The sequence below is a fragment of the Anastrepha ludens genome, chromosome 5, assembly GCF_028408465.1.
Source record: "Anastrepha ludens isolate Willacy chromosome 5, idAnaLude1.1, whole genome shotgun sequence".
NCBI classification, from domain to species: Eukaryota; Metazoa; Arthropoda; class Insecta; order Diptera; family Tephritidae; genus Anastrepha; species Anastrepha ludens.
Genome location: NC_071501.1, coordinates 30753657 through 30766432, shown reverse-complemented (window position 1 = coordinate 30766432; position 12776 = coordinate 30753657). Strand labels below are relative to the sequence as shown.

Genomic DNA, 12776 nt, shown 5'->3' with positions numbered 1-12776 from the left:
TATCTGCCCATTAGAGGTCTCAAAATGGTATCGAAATGGCACTTTAGTGCTACTTGGGGAGAGCCAGACTGGTACTTCAATCATTTCACCTACCTACTTATATCGAAAAAATGTGCTAGACCACCTTCAAAGTTTAATGGGATATAAAATTGTGTACTCAACATTTTTCTAAAGATTCTGAACGAAAAGTTTGAAATTTTGATACAAATTTGTTGAATTTTTTTCAATTTGCACAGAGTCTGAAACTTGAATTTATGTGGTTATTGTCGGGGAATGAATTATTTTACAAAGAAGAAACTCATATTAATACATTTAAATTTTTTTTTTATATTTTATTCTTTCTTTTTTTAATTTTAAGGTTTTTTATTATTTTTTAATTTTTAAGATTTTGTTTTTTATTTTTAAACTTTTTTCGTTTTTTTTAATTTTTTTTAAATTTTTTTTATTTGTTATTATTTTTTATTATGCTTAAATATTTTTTTTTATTTTTTACTATTTTTTTATTAGTTTTAAATTTTTTATTCTTTTTTAATTTTTTTTTTAATTTTTAAAATTTTGTTTTTTATTTTATTTTTTTTAATTTTTGTTTTATATCTTTTATATTTTTTTTTATTTGTTATTATTTTTTATTATGTTTTAATATTTTTTTTTATTATTTTTTATTCTTTTTAATTTTTAAAATTTTGTTTTTTATTTTATTTTTTTTTAATTTTTTTTATATTTTTTTTATTTGTTATTATTTTTTATTCTGTTTTACTTTTTTTTTGTTAAAATTTTTTTTTATTATTTTTTAATTTTTAAAATTTTGTTTTTCATATAGCCTAACCTTTTGCAGAGCTAAATCGTTGAAGTTTTGACACATAAAATGGCCGAGAGGCTATACTCTCGAGTTAACTTCATCTTGCTTGGCCATAGGTGACTATCTCCGGCCAATGTTTTCTACTAATTAGTTCAAAGGATCTCCTATTTCTGTGAGTCTGTGCAATGAACTGATTTGTTTTATATTTGAAATTCACTACATTTCATTTCGCTCACTTCAGTGGCACTCACTGTCTAGGTTTTTCAACCTCGTCATCGCATTTTTAATTATTTATCAATGCGGCCACATTAAAATTCAAACGACTACCAAGAAATTATGCAACAAAGCGTTGCACGACAGTGAAATGTCACTGTCTGGTCGGGGCGATACACTTTCGAAACCCTTTTTGTGTTTTTTTTTTCGTTTTTTTTTTGTGGAAAGATTTTATTCACATTACTTTTCTACAGTTAGCTGCACTCTGACGCTAAGTCAATTTAAATTAGGTGGCTATCTGTCCAAATAAATATTTAATTTGCCGCCAATGGCTGTTTATGTTTTTGTTTATATTTTGTTTTATTTCGCTTTCTTTCCGCTTTTCCAAAGTGTGGCTTTCGTTAATGTTGTGTAAATTTACAGCAACAAAAGCAATGCGCAATAGCGACCACAGCGCTGACGTTAATGAACTTGGGTGGCTCTTCGGTTGAAATTAGCAATTAAATTACTTTTCCACCTTTCTTACTATCGTCTTTGGTCTTCCACTACCTTTTACTTTGAGTACTTTAACTACGTACTTACGCTTTTTTTTATTTCTTTTTTTTTCATTAATTCGGTGCCGTTTTCATTGACACTTCCGGTTTTGTTTTCACCACAAACTCGCCTTTGCTGCGGTCGCTGTGTGTGTAGCCGGTATGTAGGTGAGTTACTTGCTATGTACATACAATCCTATTACCTTTCGCTTCCTGCCTTCCTGTCAGGTGTTAATGCCTTGCAATATTAAAGAGTTTTGTGTGTTTTTCTTTTATTTGATATCGTTAGGCTTCATCTTCGTCTGTGCTTTTGTATTACTTTGGTGCTGCCTTTGTGTGGTTGCCATTAAAGAGGTTTATTTTGTTTTTTTTTTCCTTTCTTTTAACTACATTTCCCAGATCATTTAATGATTTTAATTAGTCTAGGATAACTTTGTAAAAGCGGCTATTGCAAATTATACAAAGCAGATGCTTAATTACTAAGTTCAACGAGAGAATAAAATTGAAGTGTGTTTACAGATATCCTTTTTCAGGGAGTTAAGATGAGTATAAGGAGGATAAGCCAGTCTGTTGGTGTTTTCCACTTAAAAAAATACTTCACTTTGTGTGTAAATATAGGGTTGGTCGTTCAAGAGGCAACCCCATAACTTTGACAAGCAACATTTGCTGGTTCCAGTAGCCTTAGTAAATCCAGTTATGCATACAGACAACGAACAAGACGTCCTGATAAAAACATCAAAGTCATACGAGATTGTGTTGAGGAAGATCCAACAACCACAAGTCGAGTGCGCATCGCTCTCAGGCATCCCTCAAATATCTCTCAACGAATTTGCAAGCATCAGCTGACTGGCTGAGGTCAAATGCGTCATGACAACGGTTTGTTTATGAAAAAATTGAGATTGTGTTGGTGATGCATGAAAAAAAATCAAAACAGTCTCTACCCATGTTGCTTCGTTGCCGTCTCAACAACGATTGACCGGACGAGTGTGTGGGTACGTGTGATATGATCGTACAGAATTCTATTGCTGAGTCCCATGTGACGTGGCAGTTGAAATTACTCGCACAATTTTGTTTTTTTCAAACCTGGTAATCTATCATCTTTGACACAATTTTAATGTTTTTGAACGAGGACATTTAGTAAACATTTATTTTTATTTCTTTCATTCAAGTGTTGTTCATTCGTTGATGCTCTCAGAAAAAATAAAAATGTATATACATAAATAGTACCGAGGCTTTTGAAATTAATTATAAATTGGATTCCAAATAGAGGATTCTTTTCGTAGAATAGTTCATGTTCAGAACTCTATCGCAAAACAAAGGTTTCATGCAGAGTAAAATGTCCTCAAGCAACTATGGTATGTTCCTTTAGCTCCAATTGGTTTAGTAAAGGTAATTATGATGGACATCTTTTCTATTTAAAGTGGTTATAGTTGTGGTAGTTGTAATGGTAGTGACAATGATTATATGTTATGCTAATAGTAATGATTATAGTAATGGTAAATATTGTAGAAGTGGTATTGATTATAGTAATGGTAATTATTAAAGTAATGGTAATTATTAAAGTAATGGTAATGATTATACTAATGGTAATAATTATAGTAATGGTAATGATTATATTGTAGTAATGGTTATAGTAACGTTAATGTTAGAAGCTGTGGTCATAATAATGTACCGGTAATATAAAGTTATTCGTAATAGTAATGATTATGGTAATGGTAATAATTTTAGTAATGATAATGGTTGTAGTAATGGTTATAGTAACATTAATGGTAGAAGCTGTGGTATTAATAATGTACCGGTAATGCAATATTATTGGTAATGGTAATGTTTATAGTAGTGATTACGGTGATATCACTTATAATTGCAATAGTACTCGTATTGCCTGTGAAAGCAGTTATAGTGATTTTTATGGTAGTGGTAATGATTTCAGTAATGATTACGGTAACGTTAATAGTAATAGCAATACTACTGATGATGTAACCGAATTAATAATGGTAATGTTTATTATAGTGCTTACGGTGATGGTAATAATAATCGTATTGACAGTGGTTATAGTCATATTTGTATTTATAGTAATCATTATGGTAATGAATGTGGTAACATCAATGGTAGAGATTGCGGTAAAAGCGAAAGTATTGATAATGTGATTGTACTGCCTATGGTAATGGTTATTGCAATGGTTATAGTAATTGTTATGGTAATGATTACAGTACTAGTTGCGGTTGGGATGATGGCTAGGGTTATGGTAATGGTAATGAGTATAGTAACGAATGTGATAACGTTAATGGTAATGGTTATGAGTATAGTAATGAATGTGATAACGATAATGGTAGAGGCTGCGGTAAAAGCAATAGTACTGGTAATATAATCCTATTGATAATCGTAATGGTTATAGCGATAGTTATAGTAATTATTATGGTATGGGTATAGTAACGGTTATGGGAATGGTTATGTTATTGCCTATATTATTGGTTCCGGTAAAAGTTATTTTGAAGGTATTGGCAATGGTACTGAAAACTTTAATGATATTGGTAATGGTAATGATAATTGTAATGATAACTACAGTAATCATAAAAGTTATATTGATGTTGGTTTACTAAAATTTTCCCAAATAACTTTTTCCAAAACCAATTCCTATAGATATGACTTCCAAAGCTATAATCAATTTGAAAATGCTTTAATATATAATAAAATTCTCCGCCTTTCCACTTTACAAATAATTGTTCTTCAAAATAAAATGCCTTAAAAAATATTCTGCCCTCTTACCTTGCATGTTGTGGGCCAACGAAGCCTGTATCATGCGCTGAGCTGGCAGTTATTTGAGCATCTGTGATTTCACCAGACTCCATGCCCAGTGGTTGTTTGCAAGTAGCTAGAAGGAAAAGAAAAAAATTTATTTTATTTAATTAAATTTTTAAATATATTGACTTAAAAATAAAACTTTTACATTCTTAACTAAACAAAAATAATAATAATAATATTAATTTTTGTTTAAATAAAAAAAAGTAAAAAGCACTATATAAGCTGCAGAGGCAGTGGAAAAAATGCCAGAGTGACAGTGGAAAAAATGACTGGAAAAAGTTAAAAAGGAAAAAAGTATTTTACATTTTAGTGAGAAACAAATATTCTTTCCCTTTTTTGTAAACATAATAGATGACTTGCTCCAAAAACCAGAAAGCCCAACAACCCGTACAAAATTCCCAAACAGACCAACCTGACAGCGCAGCACTCCACTCCATTTGTCGCTATTTTTGAGAGCTCATTAGTAGCTGTCACTTATTAAACAAAAAAAGAGTAATTATTAAAGAAAGAAAAAACAAAAATTAATGCTCAAAAAAGAACTTATTGGTTTGAAAAAAATGAACACGCACAAAACAAAAATGAAGAGCAACAACAAATGAACCGCATTTATGTCATAAAAAGCTCACAGTCTGTCAAACCCATACATCAAAACAACTGATGCGCGCAACAGAGCTGCCGCACAGGCAAAAGAGCTGATGGGAGCTAAAAAAAATAATCAGTTGTGGAAAGTCGACGGTACAATGGAGTTAATTTTTTTTTATTTTCAACTCAAACTTGCAACTAGACAATGCAACGCCACAGTTCAATTGAGTACAGCTGGTTAAGTGTTGGGCTCATTGATGATACGAATATGAATCGGTAGTGGGCGGATGCATGCCGCGTAGAGCTCAAAGAGCTCTCAATGCAACGTAACAGGCGACATGCATACTGCAGTCTGCCACTGTTTAGCGGGAATGTTCGCGTGACTTTTTCGCATGACTTTATTGCAAAAGGAAATAAAATGATAAATAAAACATAAGCGGCAACTGAAAGTCTGATACGCCAGCATAGTACAAGAGAAAGAAAGAGAGAGAGGAGAGAAAGGGAGAAGGGCCAACGATAGACAAGTAAGCTGGGAAGCGGCTGCATAGACGAACAATGGCAGGGAAAGACTGCCAAGTAAAGCGAATATTTTTGTTTTTTGTGTTTTACTAAAGTAAATGACAAGACAGATGAGCTTATGAAACAAAAAAAAAAAATTAGTACGCATCTTTTATCTCGCAAACACGAATGCATTTGATAGAAAAAGCAGCGCCGAATTGCATCCCTGAGGTCTTGAGTGCGGCGGAGTGGTGTCAACTGTGCAACCTCGAAGATTTGCACGCGATGTGTGCTACTCAAATCTGTATCAAGTGTAGGAGATGCATATGTGAATGTATATACATACAGTTATGGACAAATAAATAGGAACACTACTCGTTCACCAAATATGTACAAATTCTTTTCATTTTTTTTTTTAATATTATTATTAAAATTTTGTTTTAAATAAAAAAAAAAATATGTAAAAGAAAAAACAATATTTAAAAAATTAAATTTATTCAGCGAAAATAAATTAAAATTAAAAATAAAAAATTTATACTCAAAATTTTAGAATTTTTATTTCCTTTGGCACTGGAAAAAGTTTAACGATCAACGAAAAAAACGATTTTCGAAACAACGGCGAGTTTTGAAAAAAAAAAAAATATTAGAATATATATAATTTTTTTTTAATAAAAATTTTTATTAAACTTTTTTTTTTAATAAAACAAAAAAATTAAATATTTTCAGCGCCAAAGAAAATTAAAATTAAAAAAAAAATTATTTTTATGCTCAAAATTTTAAAATTTTCTTTCTCTTTGGCACTGAAATAATTTAATTTATCGTGAATAAATGTTTTCCTTACAAAAAATTTTTCGGTCCAAAACACAAGTCCGAATTTGGTCAAGACTTTATAAGTGGGGTGGATTAAAAAGTTGAGATTTCGAGAAAAACTCGTTTACAGTATTCGGTGCGGTTTGCATCTGACTGAGTGAGGCTGCGCATAAATTAAAAGAGGAGTTTTTAGGCATTTTTACTACCTTAATCGGTTGAAAAGCTTTATTTTTGTTTATGTATTGAGTTTGATGGTAGTCGGTACACCACCTTGTCCTGCACTTCGAAGCAGTCGGGCCAAATATCTTGGCGATTATTTCTTTGAAGAACTGGGAAATTTCCAAAATGTCTCAGTTGAAGGACTAGTTTTCTTCTTAAAAAGATCTAAGTGGTTTAAGCGACTTAGGGGATGGCAATCAAATACAGGTATCACAATGGGCCCTACGGCCTTACGTTGTCAGGTCTTAGGCAAGCAACCTGGCTAACCTTCGTGACTATCAAAAAGTCCTATTGGAAAAAGTATCTCCAATCTGATCACTCTTTACTTTATCCCGCCGTTTTTTCTTAATAACACTGTACGACAAAATGGAGCGAAGGAAAAGACTATGTTGTGGTATAACAGTTATGAAAGCTTAGGAGCTGTAGGAAATTGGGTGCGGTTTTCTACGTAACCATCAAAATTGTTTTCATAGTGCATTGAAATTTTCCTAATTTGGTCTCAAGTTAATCTAAATTATTAAAAAATAACTCGTATAAAACTGCATTTACTTACCACTAATATTAAATATATTTTTGTAGTTGCTTGAAACCCAACATTGGATAAGTGTGGGTAATTTGACTCTTAAAAAAAAAAACTGAAAAGAATTAAATTTGTCGATAGAGGGTGAAAAAGGTTCAACAAAAATATTTCGCGGAACTTTTTACTAAATATATTCCCAAATGAGAACAGTGTTCTACGAGTATAAAAGGCTACGATATCTTTATAAATTTGAAAAAAAATCATTAAGAACTTTAATAACTTGAAATAATCTTTATAAACCATCAGAACAAAATCTTGCTAAATATTTCCACAGCTGTTAGCTGCCAGGTTTGATTTTGGTTCGTCGCTAATTGACAACTCATCTTCCAATAAACCTTATCCGAAAATAATTGACAGCTGCCACTGGCAGATGAGAGATTGCATACCGGACATTCAAGAATCAGTGTTTCAGGAATAATTAGAAAATCAGGCATCATACATTGAATAAAGGGGCCTTAATCTGTACTGAATACCTTAATTGATCTCTATGGAGGCATGGAGTGTTCTTATTTATTTGCCCATTAGCGTGCTTATATAGATTTGCATGTGGCACAATAACTTTTTAATTAATTTACAGCATATTTTCAACTATTTTTTCCACGATCTTCTAAATATTTTTTACATATTTTTGTTTTCACGGGTAATGCAACGATGTAGGTGCGCTTGCGTTTTTTTATATTAATTAACGCGCCTGTTTGTTCTGCCTGTCCTGCAAGTTGCAACGTAGTGTTGCACTTACATATGCAGTGTATCGCCAAAGCATAAGATTTTTGTTTGCTTAAAATAATTTTTCGTGTGACCCTTTTTGGTAATTTTTTTTGTGTGTTTTTTTTTTTGGAATTTTTTTTTTTTGGTTTTTTTGTTTTGTGTGTTTTTTTTTTTTTGTGAATGCTTAGTGAATGTAAATGAATGCCCTGCTTTGCACGCGACAGCCTTTCACATGCATCTTTTTCCTCAAACGAATGTTTGCATCTTCGTGGGACCAACTTTAAGAGCATTGCCAGCTTTGCACGTCTGTTGCTTGTGTCTGCTGCTATTTTAGTTTTTTCTTGTAAATAGGTTGTTGGTTTTCGTCTTTTATTGTTTGTTATTTTTTCGGGTTTAATAAATTTTTGTGTCAAAATTTTAATGAGTTGTGCTTTCACATACACACATACAAATGTACAAGCACACATAAATGCATACATACATTCATACATTCACAAGTCTCCTACTTTCCTATATGTAAGGCCTTGCAATGTAATTTCTCAATTAATGAGCGGCAACTGCATAGAAGAATGGAAGTTGTGAAGGCGCTTTCGCGTGTGGTGATGCCAAGAAAGGATGTTTTTTTCTTAATTGAGTGCTTGAAGTAAATAAAAAATTACTGTCGGTAGTCAAATTGTGTTAATATTAATTTTCCCTTTTTCGTTTTTTTTTTCCTGTTTTATATTTCGAGTTATGTAAGAAATCCATGCTACTTGAAACAAATGAAATGAATCAGGACATAAAGTTGTTAGTTATCCCACAGAAAGGGGAAGCTGCAATTAATTAGGCCCACCTTACTGCGGGTGGCCGCACGATATGAGCTCGTCGGACTGTTCACTGGGAAAATATATGATTATTGCGCTAAACTTACAAAAAAAAACTCTCTAAAAACCATCCACCGCATCTGTCTAACAATTTTGAAGTCCGGGTGCCCTAACTCATAATTATTTTCTCTGCTGTAACGAAAAAAAAACAACATGCGGAAAAAATTGCGTCCAAGCTACAAGAGACAAAATTCTTAGTCAGTTATAAATCCGCGTAGTTACGGTAGCGTAAGCTCGTCTATGAGAGAGAAGCGCGAGCTGAGTTGGACAACCGCTTAGAGTTGTCATTGGTGGCATCTAGCAATGGACCCAAGAAACTGAAAGCTGATCAAAGAAAGTTATTGTAGATATCTCCAGATATCTTATTAAGAAGTTGTAGCACACATTTAATTACATATTCATGTATTCTTCCCACCTCTATTCGTCTGCAGCCAGTGTTCTTATGAAATCTAACCGAACATTTTCTGGTAACGGAGGCCTTCTGTTCAAATTAAAAAAAGGAGTTTATCTTTCCTCCTCGATACGACATCACATTCGAGATCTGTTGCATTGACATCTCTGAAGCCGTGTTGAAAACCTAACATGAATAGGTCGACGTTATTTCGAGTTTGTGCAGATGAGAAAGTCTCTTCCTGTTTAATACTCTCCAGCAAACCCACTCAGGTGGCCGCCGTAGCCGAATGAGTTCGTGCGTGACTACCATTCGGAGTGCAGAGAGAACGTGGGATCGAATGCCGGAGGAAGACCAAAATCAAGTATATTGTTTATTTATTTATCATATACATATTTTTTATTTTTTCTCAATTTTCCAAAACATACTATTTAAAAAAAAAAATTTTTTTGTTCAAAATTCTTTAATGTTGAAATGTTTGTATGGGGCTTTTCAAAATGAAATACCTTTGTTTAGTTTATAGTCTTAGGTGCGCAACTAAGCTCCCGCTGTTTGCCAATAGATGCCGCCAGCACTGTGTGCTAGTCGATTCTAACATAACCTAAACGTCATAATCTAAGCTTAGACATATGGTAAACAAACTGCTTCGACACATTAGTGATTTTGTTTTGGTATCATATACTTTTGGCTTTGTGAAAATGTCTGACTTTGATTGTGTTGATTTTCCTCTTTCATTCGAAAAAAAACGGCGGCTGAAGCGCATCGAGAGCTACAAAAAGTTTATGGAGATGCTGCTTTAAGTAAAACAGCGTGCCGAGATTGGTTCCGTCGCTTCAAAGACGGTGATTTTAATGCTGACGACCGTCCGCGTGATAGAAGGCCAAAAACCTTCGAAGACGCTGAATTGGAGGCATTGTTCTGTGAGGATCCGTATCAAATGCAAGAAGAGCTTGTTTCAGTATTAGAAGTTAACCACCAATCCGCCAATCCATTTTTAAGCGATTGCATGCTTTGGGAATGATTCAGAAAAAGGGAACTTATGTGCCTTATGAGTTAAAACCAAGGGATGTTGAACGTCGTTTTTTCGCCTGTGAACAACTGCTCCAGCGGCAAAAAAGTAAGGGGTTTCTTCATCGCATCATGACGGTTGATTAAAAATTGATTCATTACAGTAATTCAAAGAAAAGAAAGTCATGGGGACTGCCCATGTCATGCTCGGTCATGCTTCTACGTCGTAGCCTCGGCCGTATATTCACCCTACAAAGGTTATGCAATGTATTTGGTGAGACCAAGTTGGTGTTATTTATTATGAACTGTTAAAACCAAGCGAAATCATCACTGGGGATCGGTATTGACTGCAATTGATGCGATTCAGCCGAGCACTGCGCGAGAAGCGGCCGCAGTACGCGGAGAGGCATGAAAAAGTGATTCTACAGCATGACAACGCTCGGCCTCTCGTTGCCAAACCCGTTAAAACCTACCTAGAAACACTGAAATGGGAAATCCTACCCCACCCGCCATTTTCTCCAGATATTGCGCCGTCCGATTTTCACCTGTTCCGATCGATGGCGCATGGTCTAGCTGACCAGCAGTTACATTGATATGAAGACGTCAAAAAATGGCTTGTTCGTGGATAGCCTCAAAAGATGAACAGTTGTACCGCGACTGTATACGAAATCTACCAGAAAGATGGGGAAAAGTAGTAGCCAGCGTCGGGCAATACTTTCAATGATTCACTTGTAATCATTTTTTCAGAATAAAGTTGTATTTTCATCAAAAAAATAGCGAGAACTTAGATGCGCACCTAATACTTAATAGCCTTCACAACTTAGACATAAATGATCTATTTCTGGTGCCTCATACTTATGAAGTACTGGGTGAAAAATTATGTAATGCAAGGCTACCCAAATTAAGGTGGAATTTGAAGTGGAACTTGAAGAGTAATTTCACAGTACCATTTTTCTGAGCGCGAAATAACTGTCATTGTCAAAATATCGTGTGATTGAAAAAACATCTATCTAATGGCTTACCCTTCCTTTCTACACTCTTTTCAGCAACAAAAAATTATACTCCGAACTACTTAACTGCATTCGATTTCAGTCACTTTAATAGTTAATTCACATAAATTCGAAAGTAAGAAAGCAGAAAAATCACGTCACAAAAATGATTAAGAAAATTAGCTACCCTAAACATTCCAATTTATGCGCGTGTGTGTATATAAATTCACGCTCCAAACAACCTTTACCCACCTCGAAAATAATCAATTGCGATTTATCTTTATTTGCTGATATTTTATAGCTGTTGTTGTTGGTGCATTTGTCGCACGCAGCTGTGTGCCATTTTACATTGTGACAAATAACAAATTATTCATAGTTTGGCAAGAACACGCGCCGGCAAACACATGTTAATACAGGTAAGTGTATGTGTCTGTGTGTGCGAGAAACGAATTGCGAATGATGACGACGACGACGACGACGACGACGACCACAACGGCGACGCCAAGACAAGTAATGTAACACAAATTTTCCAAATGAATGCATCATTGCCACCGTTGGCGACTTTTGCTACTGCTGGTGGAGGTGCTGCCACACTGGGCAATCGGGCGCTTGCACGGCGCTTCATTTCCACATAGTTGCACTGTCGCCTGCCACTTCAAATTCAAATGCCACATATCAGCAACAATAATACAAACGCGTGTGGGAACAGAAAAGAACCAAAGAGAGCACGAAAAAAATAGTAAAAAAATTAAAAAAAATGTTTTTTTTAAAGAAAAAAGCAAAAAAATATGTAAAAAAATGTAAAAAAAGCAGCAAAAAATGGTAATAATATCAACAAGGACGTGGACGTGGACGCCATTCAACTGCAATGTGCAACATACAACATGTGAGCGCTTAATGTGCGCAATGTTGCAAGTTGCCGCTTTGCATATTTTACAGTTGCCATTGGCATGCAAAAATGGGGTGAGGGGAGGCGTTAAGTTAGCGCAGTAGAGTGGCGAGGAAGAGGAAGAGCATTGTTCGATGTCAGTTGAAAATTTATTTATAAACTTCAAAATGACTTGCATTGCATTGCGGTTTTTCGTAGTCTTCACTTTGCTTTACTGTCATTCTTTTGCTAGATTACGCGATTGTTATTGTTGTTGTAGCTGCATTTATTTCTAAATGAATGCACCGCTGAGTGACAAGAAGAATAAAGAAAAAAAAGGCGAGAAAAATATTTATATGAACTTGCCAACTTGCCGACTTGACTCCGATGCGTCGAAATTGAATTGATTCTCGGTGCTGTCGGCCAGCAATAAAAAGCGGAGGTATAGTTAAACGTGCATGCATGTATGTGCGTGTGTGTGTATGTACTATGTTATTATACAAAGGTAAATCACGCACTTAAGTAACGCCTATGTAATATAGTTATGCATTTATGCAACAAATCGTTGAAAATCAGCAATAAGAATGGAAGGTAATAAATTTCGAAAACTTCAAGAGCGCGTCTTAAGCCACATTCACAACTTCTTCTGTCATGGACGATGGCGCGCCCATCAAACCATCAGCGAAGAGGCCAACAGGCCAGCAAGCCAGTCACCCATTACGACTTGTGCGAGGCTAATGCACACAGCTCACAATCCAGCAGTAGCGACATTCAGACAACAGCGACAATGCGCGGCAATGTCGTGTGCTTTTGGCATTCCTTGCCATTTCCCAGGCGACAGACAACTCCCCCAGGGAGTTGCAGTAAGCAACAATCCAAATCAGCGGAATCTTCTCGCTCTTCCGCTGCGCTT

The 12776-nt window shown here is 34.6% G+C and overlaps 1 protein-coding gene across 3 annotated transcripts in view; it reads right to left on the bottom strand.

Annotated features, from left to right (window-relative positions):
- LOC128864940 (uncharacterized) overlaps positions 1-12776 on the bottom strand; it is a 271539-nt gene that overhangs the window by 142350 nt on the left and 116413 nt on the right. For all 3 annotated transcript variants that reach the window (XM_054104726.1, XM_054104725.1, XM_054104727.1), the window contains one exon: positions 4312-4417. In XM_054104726.1, coding sequence (XP_053960701.1) covers positions 4312-4417 — 106 coding nt within the window. The remainder of the gene's footprint in view (positions 1-4311; positions 4418-12776) is intronic.